This window comes from Physeter macrocephalus, chromosome 3 (genome assembly GCF_002837175.3).
Source record: "Physeter macrocephalus isolate SW-GA chromosome 3, ASM283717v5, whole genome shotgun sequence".
In the NCBI taxonomy this organism is placed as follows: Eukaryota; Metazoa; Chordata; class Mammalia; order Artiodactyla; family Physeteridae; genus Physeter; species Physeter macrocephalus.
In genome coordinates this window covers 21,188,039-21,204,363 of record NC_041216.1, presented here as the reverse complement: position 1 = coordinate 21,204,363, position 16,325 = coordinate 21,188,039, and the positions used below count along the sequence as shown (strand labels likewise).

Genomic DNA, 16,325 nt, shown 5'->3' with positions numbered 1-16,325 from the left:
GTGCGTAACAGACTCTGACTCTGTCCCTTTCTCTTCCCGCCCAACTCCAGGGCCTTCCTCCTGAAGGCGAGCCCTCACAGCCTCTGCAGCCTGCGCAGTCCATACAGCCAGCCCAGTCCACGCAGCCCTCCCAGCTCAGCCAGCCAGGCCAGCCACCAAGCAGCAAGATGCCTCCAGTCTCCCAGGAGGCAAAGGGCACCCAGACAGGAGTAGAGCAGCCGCGCCTCCCAAACGTACCTGGAAACAGGCCGGCTGAGCCTCATGCCCAGGTCCACAGGGCGCAGGCGGAAACAAGCCAGACCTCCTATCCCTCCCCTGTGTCTGTCTCGATGAAGCCTGACCTCCCGGCCCCTCTTCCTGCTCAGGCTGCCCCAAAGCAGCCGTTGTTTGTCCCTACATCCTCAGGCCCCAGCCCCCCTCCAGGACTGGCTCTGCCACATACTGAAACCCAGGCCGCCCCCAAACAAGATTCCTCTCCACATTTGACTTCCCAGAGACCTGTGGATATGGTCCAGCTTCTGAAGGTAAGCCTGGGCAGGGCCTCCCCTACCACCCTTCGAGCTGTGCGCTATTGTCAGTGTCCCGAGAGCCCCACTTGACTTAGATCAGCAAGCTGCTGCCTGGGGCCATGGCCAGCACAGCTGTGTTCCCCAGCCGTGAGCTCACTTCTGTTTGTTTCCCTGTGAGCAGAAGTACCCCATCGTGTGGCAGGGCCTACTGGCCCTCAAGAACGACACAGCTGCTGTGCAGCTCCACTTCGTCTCTGGCAACAATGTCCTGGCCCATCGGTCCCTGCCGCTCTCTGAAGGAGGGCCCCCCCTGAGGATCGCCCAGAGGATGCGGCTGGAGGCCTCACAGCTGGAGGGGGTTGCCCGAAGGATGACGGTAAGACTCGGGGCCCAGGTGAGCAACTGCCCCGCCCACAGCAAGGGAAGGCACGGGTGGCCCCCACTGCCTGTCTCCGTGGCATGTCACGGGGCGCAATCATGGCTTTCTTGGAGTGGATGATGAAGGGCATGTTCTCTCTCTACTAGGGGTGTAAAGTGCCTCTAGAGCCAGAGAAGCTTTTTTTCATTCAGCAAATATATGGATGGCCCTCAGGGTCATCGTAGAGGTGGGGATTTAGGAGCCGCCATCACCTGGGTTGGACAGGCCTCTTCTTGGGCTGTTTTGTGAGGTGGCCCCCCGATCACTGACCGCTTCCTCTTCCCCAGGTGGAGACAGATTACTGTCTGCTGCTGGCTCTGCCCTGTGGCCGTGACCAAGAGGATGTCGTGAGCCAGACCGAGTCCCTCAAGGCTGCCTTCATCACATATCTGCAGGCCAAGCAGGCGGCAGGCATCATCAACGTTCCCAACCCTGGCTCCAATCAGGTCAGCCCAGTGTCCTGCCTCGGCGCACACACGTGGGGCTGGTCTCGGCTGGTCAGGCGGTCTGACTGATCTGGTGGCATGGGCTGCCAGTGCCAGCTAGAGTAGTCAGGACAGCTTCCCCAGAGGGGCTGGACAAAGGGGCATTCTGGATAGAGGAAACCGGTGGAGTGCATGGGCTGGACTACTGCTGCCCATCCTGGAGACAGTCAGTGGACGGCTGAGGCAGCAGAGGTTTTTCTTTAGCTCAAGGATAGAGAAGAAGTTCTCAGGGGTTAGTTTCATGTTAGTTTTCGGATACCTAGTTTTCTTCTGGTGGACAGAGTCTTGGATACCTTAGCTGGTTGGGGAAGTGACTCAGCCTGGCTCTCTGTTGGGCCTTTGGGCCCCCGGTTGGAAATGTTTAAGGGAAGAGTGGTAGTGGGGGGGTGGGGGACGTGACGACGGGAGGCCCCATTTCTCTCTCTCTCGCCCCCTCCTCCAGCCCGCCTATGTGCTGCAGATCTTCCCGCCCTGCGAGTTCTCTGAGAGTCACCTGTCCCGTCTGGCCCCCGACCTCCTGGCCAGCATCTCCAACATCTCTCCCCACCTCATGATCGTCATTGCCTCTGTGTGAGCCCCTGAATGGTCACCACTCGGCGTATCTTCCTGAGGCTCTGCAGCAAAAAAATAAAACACAGGACAACCCAGCCAAGTGGAGGAAGAAGCTGCCGAGGGGGACAGACTCCACTGCCAGACGGCCAGCCTCGCTCTCCTACCCGCCCGCCCGCCCCAGTCAGACAGACCCCCCACCCCCGCCCCGGGCAGTGGTGCTGCTACTCGTATGTTTACATGACATTTAGCCCAAGGACAGACCACCAACCAATGGACTTGCAGACACCTTGAGGCTGGGTTTCTCTCTCCTCTTTTTGGAGAAAAGGAACAGGGCAGTGGAATTTTCTTTTTGTTTTTGTTTTTAAGAAACAGAACTGCCTTTGCACTAAATTAGTGACTTGGACTTTTGCACAGTGAAGACAGGCTGTGACACTCTGGATGTCTTGGTGTACGTGAACACACATGGCACACACATCGCAGACTCTCACGCAGGACTTCAAACTTCTGCTGAAACCTTGGGGTCAAGGAACATTTCATTGGGCTGTGTTGTCCCCACCCCTCCCCTTCCCCTTGCTCATTTGGATGTCACCTCTCTTTAATTCTCCTGCTGCCACCATCTTTGATTCACCCAGGATGTACAGTTTACAATCAGAAAAGAGCAAACAGAAGGATTTTTCTCTCTTGGTGGAATATGCAGAACTTGGGATGTGTGTATATATAAATATATAATATATATAAATATATATAATACTGACTTAAAAATCAAATTCCCCGACATACATTTTTTTTAATCTGTGCCAAAAATGTGTTTTCAGAGAAAATCTTATTTTCATACTCAGACTTTGTATCGTCACTCATTTGTATAAGTGCGCTTCGTTACAGCACGGGCCCTGCCCCCGCAACTTGGAAGTGTCACACACACACAAAAAGACTGTACAAAAGAAAGACTGGCATAAGTGCGCTTCGTTACAGCACGGGCCCTGCCCCCGCAACTTGGAAGTGTCACACACACACAAAAAGACTGTACAAAAGACTGGCTTCCCTTCTTCCTGTGACCTTGACCTCTCCCCCAACTTCCTAACACTTCTTATTAATTTATGAAAACTGTTTTTCTCAGCGCAGTTTTGTTTTGTGTGTCCATTGGATTACAAACTTTATTAAAAAATACAGAACATGTCAAGTGTGGATGTGATTGTCACTTGGATGGGAGGACCAGGGGTCCTTGGCTTATGGGAACAGCTAGCCTTCGTCCCACTTTTGCTTTCAACCCCCCACCACGTCTGTATATGGAACCTGTTATTTCCTTTCTGCCACTGATCCTCCCCAAGGATCGTTTTATCTTGTACAAAAGAAGATTTTCATCACAGACTGAACTTGAACTATTTTTCAGTGCTGTGGTGTTTTTCTGACACTTCAAGGTCCCGATCGGCTCCTGCGTAATGTCGAAGGCACTTCAAATTTGATTGATTAAAGAATAAAGCCACCTCCCACTCAAACTCAGAAACACCTTAAGGAAGCTCTGGGGTCTTGCCTCTTGTCCCTTCCTCCTCCGGGTGTGGTGCAGGCTGGCCCTGCAGCAGCTGCCTCCCAGTAGCAGGATGGCACTGGTGGGCCAAGCTTCCCCAGCAGCTGGACCCACCACAAGCTGGGGAGTTGGGCGTGGGGGACGGGGACACAAGGACCACAAAGTTGCTGGTCTCACTTGCAGTATCTCCCTGGGGCTCCTCCAAATAGAGCTATGCTTTCGGTGCGAGATGGTACCATCTCCGGGTGAGGAATTACAGCTGCTGGGGACAAGCTGTATGGAAAAGTGGCAGAGACGGCATCTCACGTCTCCCTGCCGACAGAGGAAGAATGAGCTGCTTCACAGTCCACATCGCTGCTCCTGGTTTAAGCAGTGCTGCCGTCTCCCACCTCCCCATCACAGCTCCCGGCCGCTCATTCCTGTCCCTCCAGGCTCTCCGCCTTGTAGAGACGCCACTGATTCAGGGCAAGTCAACGTTCTCAAAAGATGACACTGGCTTGGCCCTGATCTTGCGGCCAGGGTTACCGTGAAGCGAGTGTGGAGCGCTCCCTCTTCCCTAGGCCCAAACGAAGCAGGCCTGCGGCCTGTTGGGTCTGGTGCTCTGCCTACCTTGCTGTTCTGGCTGAATGGGCCCCCGAGCTGGGCTCTCTACGGGTGGCCTGGATCCTGGTAAGCAGTTGTGGCCAAGCCCTGTGGGCCCAGCTCCCAACACAAGGGCACAGGGTCACAGCCGTGGCTCCACAGCGGAGAGGGGTGGAGAGGGGAGGTCCGATTCTCACACCGAGCCTACGAGAAGCCTCCAAAGAGGAGGCCAGATGGGGCTCGTGGAGCCGCAGTTCCTCTGGCCTGAGCGTGCTGCCCACACCCCAACAGAGGCAAAGCGACCAGCTTGCTTCTAGACGGGTCCCGGGGCTCCAGTCCCATCCTGCAAAGGGACAGCCTGGCTTTCCCCACAAGCAGGTCTCTGCCGACCGGTCACTGGGTGGAGCAACCCTTCCCCGGCATCAGCCACAGCTGCCAGCTCCCCGCCCCAGCCCCGCAGGGAGCTATAGGCAGCGTTAGAAAATAATCAGATTTATTCTCTCTAGGGAATGGGCTCACCCCTCTCAGTCCTAGGGTGCCGTCCAACCTTAAATAAACAGGAGGAGGGGGTGCCTGCTCACTCAGCAGATGGTGGACATTCAGGGGCTGTGGGAGGTGTCTCTGCCAGGGCCGGCTGCCCATCAGCCCCATCCCGAGGGCGGAAGACCAGCTCCCCAGCCTGCAGCACCTGCCCGGCCGGCCACGTGCTGCCTGGCCCGTACTGCTGGTAGAAGTCCGCATCCGTCTGGAACATGACCAGCGCCTGGGCCGTGTGGATCCGCACGTGCTGGGCCAGGCTGTTGGCATCCAGGAACTTATCTCCACAGGAGTCACAGGCGTAGAGGATGTGAGTGTTGGGATCTGTGGGAGTGGGGCTGCAGTCAGGACAGGAAGGGCCCCGGGTCCAGCAGCTTTCCCCCAGGCGGCCCCTCTCACCTTCCTCCTGCACTTGCTTCACAGCTTTGCTGATCTCGGCTTTAAGTACTTCCGTCTCATCTGCGGTCACCGCCGCCCCCACTGGCACCACTGTGGGCGGGCGGCATCGGCAGGGCCTGAGACCAGACTCACCTGCCCCTTTGCTGCCACCCCAGAGGCAACCCCTGCTGTGACCACCCCCCGCTGCCCTGGGAGCTGAGCGACGGTCCGCACCTGTGAGCTGAGTGACGGCCGTTGCCGCCAGTGCCTCAGTGGCCAGCGTGACCATGTCATCGACGGTGACCACGCTGACCTCACCGCCCTCCTCTGGCTCCAGGATTTTGATGCCTGCCTTGCCCTGGTGCACAGTCTTCACATGGGAACGAAGGTTGTCCACCCGGTTGAAGCCGCGACCGCACTTGTCACACAGGTAAGGCTTCTCTCCTGGGGGGGGAGGCAAGGTTCTCTCCTGCCGTTGGGGGGGGGGAGTGCAGGGGGGGGAGGACCTCAGTGGCCTCCAGCTTCCCCCGCAGCCCTGTCTTTTCCAGCAGGAAGTGCTCTGGGGTGGCCACCTGAGGCACAGGGAAGCTTCCAGTGGCCCCTGCACCTTCCAGAAGCTCTGAAAAAATGGGGCCCTCCTTGGAGTTAAACTGCTTTCAAGGCCGCCTTCAGCAAGTGCCGGCACCGAAGGCTGAGGTCCGGGGCACCTCCCACCCCACCACGCGCCCCAGAGCCAGGGCTTGGGACAGAGAGGCGGGTGGCCCGCACTCACCAGTGTGGATGATGATATGCTTGGACAGGTCCCCCACGTTCACGAAGGCCTTGCTGCACACGCTGCACTTGTGAGGGCGGATGTTGTCGTGGTGGCGGATGTGATTGGCCAGCTGGCTGGACTGGACGAATCTGCAGGGCCAGAAGGAAAGGCTTACACAGAACCGTCCAAGCCTGGGCCGGGGTGGTGGGCTGGGGCCTCCCACCTCAGGGTCTAGATCCGAGAGGCCGCCGGGACCTGCGCCGGAGCAGTCTGCCCGGCTACCGACCGAGCCCTGGGCTTGTTCTCTGACCCCCTCCACCCGCCGAGTGCCGGGACCCCACGGGGCGCCGGCCGGGGGCCGGAAGGGCAGGACCTCTTTCCGCAGCGCTCGCAGACGTAGGGCTTCTCCCCGGTGTGCTGGCGCACGTGGGCGATGAGGGAGCTGGCCTGGGTGAAGGCTTTGCCGCACATCACACACTGGCATGGCTTCTCACCTGGGGACGGAGGCAGGGGACGGGAAGGTGTCGGCGCCTGCTCTCCTCCCTGGTGCCCGCACCCGGGCGCCGCCGGGCCGCTCGCCCACCTGTGTGGATGCGGACGTGCCGCTGCAGGGCGCCGGGGTCAGCGAACTGCCGCTGGCAGTGGACGCACACGTAGGGCTTCTCACCGCTGTGAATCCGAAGGTGCCGCTTCAGGTTCCCTGTGGCGAGACGGAGGGTGGGCCTGGCGCCCGGGGCCGGGGGCGGGGCCGGGGGCGGGGCCGGCCGGGCCCTACCTGAGGTGGTGAACTGCTTCCCACACTCCCGGCACTTGAGGGGCCCGTCGGCGATGTGGATCTTCAGGTGGGCCTTCAGGTTCCCCACCTGCGCCCAGGCAGGGGGTCAGACGGCAGGGAACCACCGATTCTCGGCCCTCCCGGGGGCCTGTGTGGGGCTCCCCCTCTCCTCAAGGCCGGGGGAAACGGGAAAACCACCCCCCTCAGTTCCTCCTGGCCCGCGCCTGCCCTCCGAGCCTGCCTTCCCAGTTTGCTCGGCGAGCAGTCAAGAGCTCCACCCGGCAGGGTCATTTTCTGCTCAGCCAACACCACCTACTTCCCCGCTAGGCCCCCCGGGCCCCCGAGACGGAAGCCGCCGGAGCACAGGGGCCCGGGGCCGGCTCCCCCAACCTGGTTGAACTTCTTGTCGCAGTGAGGGCACTTGTGCTCCTTGTCGGTGTCGTGCGTCTCCAGGTGGCGCATCTTGGACGTGGGGTCGGAGAAAGAGCGGCCGCAGTAGTCGCACTGGTAGGGCTTCTCGCCGCTGTGCACCAGCTGGTGCCGCTTGAGGTTGCCCGACGTGGTGAAGAGCTTGCCGCAGTCCTCGCAGCGGTAGCGCGCCTCGCCCGAGTGCCGCTTCTTGTGCAGGTTCAGCAGGCTGATGAGCCGGTAGCTCTTGCCGCATTCCTCGCAGCCGTATGGCTTCAGCGGGCTGGCGGCAGAACGCGGGGACAGGAGGCTCGCGGGGCTCGCGGGGCTCGCGGGGCCGGGGCAGGCGGGTGGGCATGGGGGGCGGCCGCTGGGCCTACCTGTGGGTCTTCTCGTGGGCCTTGCAGGCGGCCGGGTCGGAGAAGGCCTTGCTACACTCCCGGCACGAGAAGGGCTTCTCGCCCGTGTGGATGCGGATGTGCCGCTTGAAGTTGCCCGTGTGCGTGAACTCCTTCCCACAGTCCTGCGGGCGCAGGGGTGGGGTGTCAGGGGCAGCGCCGGGCGGGGGGCCGGGGCGGGGCCGCCACCGCCCGCGGCGCACCTCGCACTTGTGGATGACGGAGCCGTAGGCCTTGGACTCCGTGCGGTCGCCGTAGGTGCCCGAGCGCAGGCCCCGCGCCTCCGCGCCGAGCTCCTGGCCCGAGTCCGTGCTGGCCGACTCCTCGCTCTCCTCGGGGGCCTCGCCCTTTTCCAGCGGCGGACCCTCTTCCTTGACCACCGTGGGCACGGCGCCCTCCTCCTCTCGTTCTTCTCCCTTCCTGGCTGGCTCCACCTCCATCTCTGCCACAAGAGGGACAAGCACTGAGGAAGCCGACCTGGCAACTGGCCAAGTGAGGCCTGGGCACGGCTCATCTCCGCACACACCCTCTCTCTGCGTGGGCGCCTCGCGGGGGCAGGGCAATGTCCGGGAGCCGCAGATAAATGGTCCCCAGCACCGCCAGGGCAAGCCCAGGGGAGACCAATGACCGGGACAGTTGCCGCTTGGAGGAGGCAGATGGGCCTCAGTCCACCGGGGGCCCCATATTTGGTGACACAGGTGGGAAGGGTGCTGTCAGCCAACAAGCACTGGGGGCGGGGGCTGGGGTGGGTGCCATGGGCGGCCAAGTTCCGCCACGGTGCTCAGCCCAGGGAAAAACAGCAGGGCCAGTACTGCGACAAGGACACTTCTGTGCTAAAGGGAAGCTTGGCCAGGGTGTACAACCAAGAAACTGATGTCAATATTCATGAATGAGGAAAGATGTCGGCCCAAAAGGTGATGTGAAAGAGTGACTCACAGCGAGATCAGCTAAGGGAGGAAGAGAGCTGGCGGGAGGGGGGGTCGGGGGGTGTGGCGTGTGAGTGGGGGACGCCTGCGTGAGGGTGGGCGTCCCAGCTGGCAGAGGGTACCTTGCTCTGAGCTCTCTGACAAGGCAGCCTCGGCCTCAGCAGCAGCCATGCCACTCGTGGGGTCCGGCTTGAGCTCCGCAGGCTCCCGGGGGGCATCGGCCTTCTCCGTCTGCTCTGCACCTGGGGTGGGGGTGTGGGGGCATCCGGGGCTGGACTGGCACCCTCTGTCCAGGGGCCGGTCGGCTCTCCTGGACCAGACCCCTGGAAGCGGCTATGGCCCCGGGGGTGCGGGGAGCAAATCCAAGCTCGGGCTGCTTGAGCGTCTGCTCTGGCTTTGACAGATGCCCCAGAAAAAATAACCGGTGGTTCTGGGTAACCTGAGCTCAAGGGATGCAGTTGCCTGTGCGTGCCTCCCTCCCTCCCTCCCTCCCTCCCTCCCCCAGGAGCCTCCTGAGAAAGCTGCTCACTGCGCTGGAGCCCACGCTGCTGGCAGGTGATGGACAGTCAGCCAGGTCCTCAGCATCACAACTCACCGCTGGCTGTGCTCTCGGCCTGGCCGCCTCGCTCCTCTTTGGGCTCCCTGCCCAGGCCCGTGGGTGGACTGCTTCTGGCCAGGTCCAGCTCACTCAGTGTCGTGGCAACAGCCTTCTCTTCTTTGGCTCTCTTGTCCCCCACTGGAGATGGAACAGGACAGACCTGCCACTTCCCATCAAGTGTCCACCACTTGGCGGGGTGAGGTAGCCCAGAGTTTGCCAGCTCTTCCAGACCTCCCTGGGGATACATCTAAGTAGCGGTTTGTTGGTTTGCTCATTCAACAGATTATTCAGAGGCACCGACATCACACCAGGCCGCCGCTGGGCCTGGGGTACAACAGTCATGGTTGCTGCTCCCACGGGGCTCGCAGACTGGTCGGGGAGACACTCGTCACACGTGAAGTGACGCGGATCAGAGATCGGTGCTTACAAGGAGAGGAGCGTGGTTCTCTGAAAGTGTGCCACGAGGAATCTGGCCCACAATGGGCCCCAGGGGGCTTTCCTGAGGCACTAAGAGGAGCAGGAGGAAGGGTGTGGGAGAGGAGACCTGCCGGAAGAGGGAAGTCCTGTGCAAAGGCCTTGAGCCAGGCGTGACTGCCGGTGCCCTCAGGCAGGGAGGGCAGACGGGGCCCCTCTGAGAGGCGTTCTCAGACTTTGCTGCGGCTGCTCCCCACGAGCTCCCCACAACACAGGCGAGGCCAAAGAGGTGACAAAGAGAGGCGGGGGCAGAGCTCCCATCAAAAGCCACCTGCTCAGGAACGGCCTGCCAAGAATCTTACCTTCCAAGGCCGAGGCCTCCATACTCTCCCCAGGGCTGGCAGCCGGCTCAGCCAGTGACTTGAGGGCATGGCAGGCCGTGATGATGTCCTGCATCTGCAGGAAGCTGGCCACAGCCAGCACATCGTCCACGTTCTCAGAGCTCAGGCTCAGCTTGGCCGTGTACATAAACTCCAGCACCTGCCCCAGGCCTGCCAAGGACACAGACAGCCATCACGGACCCACCTCAAGGCCTGGCACCAGCAGCCTGTCCAGCTGCTCCGCTCCGTGGCAGGAGCCAGGGATTTGTGAAAAGCAGGGTGGCGGTGGCAGCCCACTGTCTCCCCATCTCCTGTGCCAGTGGCGAGGCGGGCAACCTGGGGATTCTCAACCCAGACAACAGCCTCCAAAGAGCAGCACACCCACAGGGGGCGGAGGGTGTGAGTGCCCACCCGGAACACTCTCTGCCCGCCCACTGCACTTCACCACCAGAGGACAGAGGCTCTCGCCACTGGCTTTCATCAGGGCTCTGCCACAAACTCTCTACCTGACCTCCAGGCCCGTCACCTGACCTCTCTGGGCCTCAGTTTCCGCATGTGTAAAATGGGGGAACGACACCTTGCCCGAACTTCTGGCGGCATGGCACGTCATTCTGGGTTGGGAACCTGAATCTGGGGCCGGTTAGCTCCTTCCTCAATCCCAAGACCTTCCTGACACCCCTCCCGACCCCAGCCCCTGCCATTCCCATCGAGGTGACTACCGGGGCAGGGGTTGAGGACTAACTCAGCAATGGGGGGACCAGCGCTCAGAGCCCTCTCGCTCTCTGCCCCTCCTGATGGGCTGGTCCCGTGTTCACTCCGGAGCTTATCACAAGCCCTTCCTGGCAGCTCTCCCCTGACCACCCCACTCCCAGTCAAAAGAGGCCCCACGAACGCGGTAAGAACTTGGTACCCACGCACTCATGGCCGAGTCTTGTGTGGGAGGTCTGGCGCACCCCACAGCTGGAAGGTGCCGTGCAAAGGAGGGCCTCACGTGGCACGGGGCCCGCCACAAGCTCGGCCCTGGACCCAGTGGGGTACCTGCCGCGTTACTGATGTCCAGGTGCACCACATCCTTCTGGTCCACGAAGAGCATCTTGAAGTACTCGCTGCAGGCCGCCAGCACTGCTTTATGAGCCTTAAAGTCAACACCATCCACCACAAAAGTGCAGTCACACAAAAGCCCCAGTTGCCGCTGCTGGTTCAGCTGCTCCAAGACATGCTGGCTGTGCTGGGGAAAATCCATGGCTGGAGAAAGCCACAGAGCCCTCGAGTTAGCACGAGGAAGGACACCAACCAGCCCCAACAGCAATCCCAGCACTCCCAGGTGAGAAGCAGGGGGGACGGGTGGGAGGGTGAAACCAAATCCACAAAGGGCAGGTGCCTCTGCAGGCCCAGACCGACCAGGGGCTGGCTTCTAGATTCCTGTGCTAACTGGTCAGGAAAGTTCCAAAACCCCCAAAGCATGGAGGGACCAACACAAAACAGCCACCTTTGTGCCTTGCCAGGTAATGACATTAAAAAATCAAAACCCAAGCACACACAAAACACTGATTACTGTCAGCATTTCAAAAAAAAAAAAAAAAAAAAACATGGTCGCTTAACGCAGGTGCCTCTGCAGGCCCAGACCGACCAGGGGCTGGCTTCTAGATTCCTGTGCTAACTGGTCAGGAAAGTTCCAAAACCCCCAAAGCATGGAGGGACCAACACAAAACAGCCACCTTTGTGCCTTGCCAGGTAATGACATTAAAAAATCAAAACCCAAGCACACACAAAACACTGATTACTGTCAGCATTTCAAAAAAAAAAAAAAAAAAAAAAGACATGGTCGCTTAACTTTTTTTTTTTTTACAAAAAAGAATGCATGACATAATCTTAGACTAAAAGACAGATCTTTCGACTGGATAGATTTGGCTCCATGAAAACCCTTCTATTTTGTTCTTATTTTTCTCAGTTTGTCATGTACAGGTGAAATGTGCGCTTGGGAAGGCAGACGTTTCATCATCCGGCATTTCAGGAATCAGCCCCTCTCCTGCTGCACCCACAGGGGTCTGCGCAGGTTCCCTTGTCCTCGGCAAAGCCTGGCCCTCGGGGGTGAGGATCCATCTCTCCCCCACTTCCCCCACCTCTGATTCATGGGCTCAGGGAACTACACAAGAGCTGGTGAGTCTTCTGCGTCCAGAAAGCTCTCTAGGCTGTCCCTCGAGAAAGAATGAACTCTGATCCTGAGCCCAGGAGTTGCTGGCCTGGCTGCAGTTTCTCTGTCAAAGGCCTCACTTACTGCCTGGAAATTCCACAACTGTCTCAAGCAAAAATGCTCACAAAAACTCCATGGCCTGGTGCAAGATCGTCCTGAACTGCACAAGCCAGGACTAAGTAAGTAACTAAAACGGCGCTCCCCTCCCCCTCAACACCACACCAGTCAGTCTCAGGATCAGCATTTTCTAGGGAAAAGAAGCAGACTCTCTTTTCAAGAAAGAACCAATTTCTAAGTAAACGTCCGTGCCCACTCCTGGGACTACATTACATAGATCCAACCGGGCTGGGCTGTCACACCCTGGCCTGGAATCTGATAAGTGGCAGTGGTTTCTCTTCCAGTTCTTCTAGAACCTTTCCTCTGAGGCCTGGGTCTGCTCAGAGCTGCCCCAGGTGGTTTCTGGGCAGGTGAGCATGACCCTGGGAGGCTCTCGGCCTCCAGGTTTCAGCAGCCACTCACTGGCTCCGGCTGTTCCCCTGTTACATCAGCCTCTCGGGGCCGAGTCACCGCGCTGCAGCTCTGGAGCTGCAGTGACCATGTATGGCTGTCTGGCTGTGATGAGACATAACGAAAGCCACACCCCCGCGCACGTGGCTTAGCCAGCACAGATCGGCTTTGAAGGATGCAAAGCCCACCCACCCATGGTGTCTGGAAACTTTTCATAAGTGGAAGGGTGTATTTGCTGAACTGGGAGAAGTCACCGAGTAGCTGGGTAGGGCTCCATCAAGTAAGGGGGGACAGGCAGTGGCAACAGGCCATGTGCCATGGGGTGCCAGCCCCTGAGTCATGAGTTCAGAGTTGCTGCTGCCGGAGACTTGAAAATACCCTTTGTCTCCCTCCAACGTCCCCAGGACTGTCCTTTGGTCCCAGCCTCCACACACAAGCTCCCAGCCAGAGGCACAGCTTCTTGGACCGCTCAGATCATAAGTGGCTGAGGCTCAAGCTCTTAGGTAGAAGCAGGGGAGAGCCGGAAGCCAGCCCTGGAGTCAAGAGGTCAGGCGCAAGGCGGCTGGGCCCTCTGCGTCTGCTGAACAACCTGCTCGGTGACAAACCAGCCGGCACAGCACGGAGCCGCCGGAGCAAAGGCTGCTACTGACCAGGACACCCCATAAAGGCATCCTTCTCTAGGTCTTCAGTCCCTAGAAAAAGCAAGTTCTCATTCGTGACCTCAAGGGATGCAAGGGAGAAGTTCAGCTGTTCTGTTCCTGAGCATGTCAAAGCTAAAACAGAAGTTTTGGAGGACATGGAAAAGAACCAGTGTACAGCCTGTAGGGTTAAACAGGCAGGCTGGGCACTTAGGCCTAGGACCTAAAGGGGGTACACACAGGCAAGGTATAAATGGAACCAAAGGCAGGTGGCAAGGAGAGGCCTGGGCCAAACCGACCTGAGCTGTCTTCTCTCTGCTGTGGAAAAAGCCACGTGAGCAGACAAATGTGTGCACGTGTGCATGGGCAGCGCCTGAGCTCCCATCACCAGTTCACCCTCTTTGTCCTCAGGTGAAATACCCCCCAAGTGCAGAAAGGGAGGGCCCACCAGGGCCCACAGGTGCCTTCTCAATCAGCTGCAGAATAATCCCCTTCAGAACTTTCCAATCAGATCCAAACTCTTCCCTCCTGGCAGTGGGCCTGGCTCCCTCACCTTCACCAGGAGCCAACCCAAGAACTGAACCGGGAGGAAGAACCTCCCAGGCTCAGAAACAACTGGGGAGCACTGGCTGAGCACCCATGCCCTGCACCCCCCACCCCCCCGGCCAGAGGTACAGAGTTGTTCCCAGGCCCCTGGGCTGGAGCCTGCTGAGAGCAGAACCCTCCAGCCAGAAAGCGATCTGACTTGCTGGGAAGATAAACATGAGAAAAGACTCCTGGCCAACAGGGTGGAAGGGACCTGCCAGCTCCAAGGTCAGGTGGTTACTGGCCTTGCCTGGGACCAAGGCCGAGAGGAGCCCTGTTGCGGGGGGTGGGGGGGACACGTCGGGGCGGGGCGCACTCACTTCCAGAGGCCTTGGGAAAAGCTGGTACAGGTCCCTGCAAGAGGGTGGGCGGTGGCCCAGAACCCCAGCCCCTCCCCCCCCACACACGGGGGAGCAGCTGCACGCCACGAGTAATATTTTCCACCCAAAGCTAAGTGCAGTGTTCTGATGCGAGATGCCTGCCCAGAAGTGGGCTCCTCCCCAAATGTGGGTGTCGGGAGAACACCAGAGGCTTCTGGAATCCCTCTGAAGCCTCCAAAGCTGTTCCAACAAGAGAAACAGTCCTCAAAGAGCATCTGTTCTGACAAAATCAAAGAAAGAAATGGACGAGCGAGAGAGAAAACACACGAGGATGAAAGGGAAGGAGGAAGCAGGGAAGGATGGGGGAAGTAGGGAGAGGAACTAGAAGGAAGGAAAAGGGGAAAAAGGCCACATCCCCACAAACAGATAAACAGCGCTTAAACATGCACTCACAAGCCCCATCTTGCGACCGGCCCCCCCAGGGAGTGTGAGGGCCCTTGGGGGGGCTTGCCGAGTGCTAACGGTGTCACTTGTCAGCAGCACCGTGGCTTTTATAACCGCACAGCCCCCAGGGGCAGTGGAGCTCAGAGCCCCCAGGCTGTCGTCCAGTGCTCACCCACTCACCTCCCCCAGCTGCCTGCCTGCTACAGAGCTCCAACAGCCCCTCTCTTCTCCCCAAGGCGGTGCGGTGAGCCGGTGAGGGGCCAGCCGGCTCGGTCCTCCCCTCAGAGGGGCTGAGCTAGAAGCAGGCCGTGCCCCACCTCCAAACCTAGGTGAACTGTTGTTCTAGAATGAGCATGCAGTCCTCTGTCTCCTGTCTCCTCTTTTATACTCTACAGTGAAAGGAACCCACCAGGATCTGGCCAAGCTTAGAGGGGACCAGGAAAAGAGGTGAGCACGTGGGGCAGGATGCACCTGCCTGGGCCACACAGAGAGACATGGGGGCCCCAGGGGCGGGCGGCGATGTGGGAGGCGCGTCCCGAGTGCACGCAGGAGGGGGCGTTGTCTGAGGAGACCCGAACACAGTAACAAGATCAGCAGCCAGCCCGCTGCTCATTACCCGCGGCGGGGATCGAGTGCGGTTCTGCCGGCCCGCCCGTGGTGTACGGTGCCCTCCGCTAAGCACGACAGTGGGGTCCCTTCCTCCTCGTTTCATCTTGCTTCAAGGGTGCTACGTGTGGGCCTTAGTTAAAGCTGCTTCTAAGAAAAACCCCCAAACCTTAGCACAACAGAAAACTCCCACAGAACCAGACCGCAGAGCCCACCGAGCCCAAAGCCCTCGTGTTTCCAACCAACTCCGGCACGCGAGCGGGCACCTTCCGTGACGCCGCCGTCTGCTCCTTCCATATCCCTGAGCGACGGGGCAGACCTCGGGGTCAGAGGTGGGACGCTCCCCTGAGGACAAGCAGCCTAGCTGGACACAGCCCCGGCCGGCCTCACAGGAATTCATTTGGGAATGAGAACGTGAGGGAGCTGGGGAAGCCCCGCAGTGTGCATGCAAACAGGCAACCCGGACGTGGATGTGTGGGCACCGTGGGCGCAGTCTCTGCGGACGGCCGCCAGCAACCCCTCCCATCCGACCACACCTGCCGTGAGACTCCAGCTGAACCTGGGTGGCCCTGGGATGACTCTGACCGACAGGATGCAGTGACTCTGTGCCAGTTCCAGGCCTGGCCCTTAAGAGGTCTGGAAGAGTCTGCTTTGCTTTCTTGGAACCCGGCCACCCCACTGCAGGGATGGCCGGTCGCTCCCGTTGAGGGGAGAGGACACATGGAGGGGCCCTGGAGGAGACACCAATGTGCACGGGTCCCTTGAAGAAGAGCTGAGATGCCCCAGCTGACAGCACCAGGGCTCCAGCCCAGCCACCGGCTGAATGCTGGCACACGAGTGACCTCAACACCTTGTAGAACAAAAACAACTGCCCAGTCGACCCACAAAATGGGGAGAAATAATAAACTGCTGATGGTTAAAGACACTAAGTTTCGAGGTGGTTTGCTTACAGCAAGAGGTAACTGATACAGATGGTAAAACTGTAAAGAAAAGGGGATGATTAACAAAATATTTCAGGGTAACAGTTCTCTCTGGATGGCAGGAGGAGCAATTAGGGTCTTCTGAGATACTGGGAGTGCTCTATTTCTTTCTTGATTTGGATACCCCTAGATTTATTATTTAAACTAAGTATGTGCATTTCATATACTTTTATACGGGAACATTTTTCAAAATTTAACAAAATTTGTAATAAGAAAAAAGTGAGGTCAAAGTGCCACACTCAATCCGTGCACAGATGGGATGTTTCCAACCATGTTGCCAGACGCTCTGGCCAGGGCTGTCCTGAGGAGCGGAAAGAGCCGCAAAGGCAGACAGGAGTGGCGGCGGGGTGGGGCGGGGGCGGGGGGGGGGGGGGTGGGGGTGGGTGGAGCGCCGGAGGAAACACAATCCATC

The 16,325-nt window shown here is 59.2% G+C and overlaps 2 protein-coding genes and 1 long non-coding RNA gene across 18 annotated transcripts in view; 2 read left to right on the top strand and 1 right to left on the bottom strand.

Annotated features, from left to right (window-relative positions):
• The window catches only part of SPEN (spen family transcriptional repressor), an 84,635-nt gene extending 81,724 nt beyond the window's left edge, over nt 1–2,911 (top strand). For all 4 annotated transcript variants that reach the window (XM_024125445.3, XM_055083747.1, XM_024125446.3 and 1 more), the window contains 4 exons: nt 51–524; nt 691–885; nt 1,215–1,373; nt 1,855–2,911. In XM_024125445.3, the coding sequence (XP_023981213.1) occupies nt 51–524; nt 691–885; nt 1,215–1,373; nt 1,855–1,986 (960 nt within the window). In that variant the 3' untranslated portion in view covers nt 1,987–2,911. The remainder of the gene's footprint in view (nt 1–50; nt 525–690; nt 886–1,214; nt 1,374–1,854) is intronic.
• Nucleotides 2,912–3,086: 175 nt separating this feature from the next.
• The window catches only part of ZBTB17 (zinc finger and BTB domain containing 17), a 32,873-nt gene continuing 19,634 nt past the window's right edge, over nt 3,087–16,325 (bottom strand). For 2 of the 13 annotated variants that reach the window (XM_028487802.2, XM_055083748.1), the window contains 16 exons: nt 10,558–10,884; nt 9,622–9,810; nt 8,843–8,983; nt 8,370–8,489; nt 7,525–7,763; nt 7,304–7,446; nt 6,906–7,206; nt 6,516–6,603; nt 6,324–6,440; nt 6,114–6,234; nt 5,759–5,889; nt 5,221–5,430; nt 5,008–5,097; nt 4,653–4,932; nt 4,099–4,275; nt 3,087–3,762 (listed from right to left, as the gene is read on the bottom strand). In XM_028487802.2, the coding sequence (XP_028343603.1) occupies nt 3,663–3,762; nt 4,099–4,275; nt 4,653–4,932; nt 5,008–5,097; nt 5,221–5,430; nt 5,759–5,889; nt 6,114–6,234; nt 6,324–6,440; nt 6,516–6,603; nt 6,906–7,206; nt 7,304–7,446; nt 7,525–7,763; nt 8,370–8,489; nt 8,843–8,983; nt 9,622–9,810; nt 10,558–10,882 (2,772 nt within the window). In that variant the 5' untranslated portion in view covers nt 10,883–10,884 and the 3' untranslated portion in view covers nt 3,087–3,662. The other 11 variants (XM_055083749.1, XM_055083751.1, XM_055083756.1 and 8 more) reach the window with 11 other exon arrangements.
• On the top strand, nt 10,872–16,187 carry LOC114485941 (uncharacterized). Its single transcript, XR_003679177.2, has 4 exons — nt 10,872–10,963; nt 11,591–12,012; nt 14,723–14,774; nt 15,108–16,187. It is a non-coding gene; the product is annotated as an uncharacterized lncRNA (long non-coding RNA).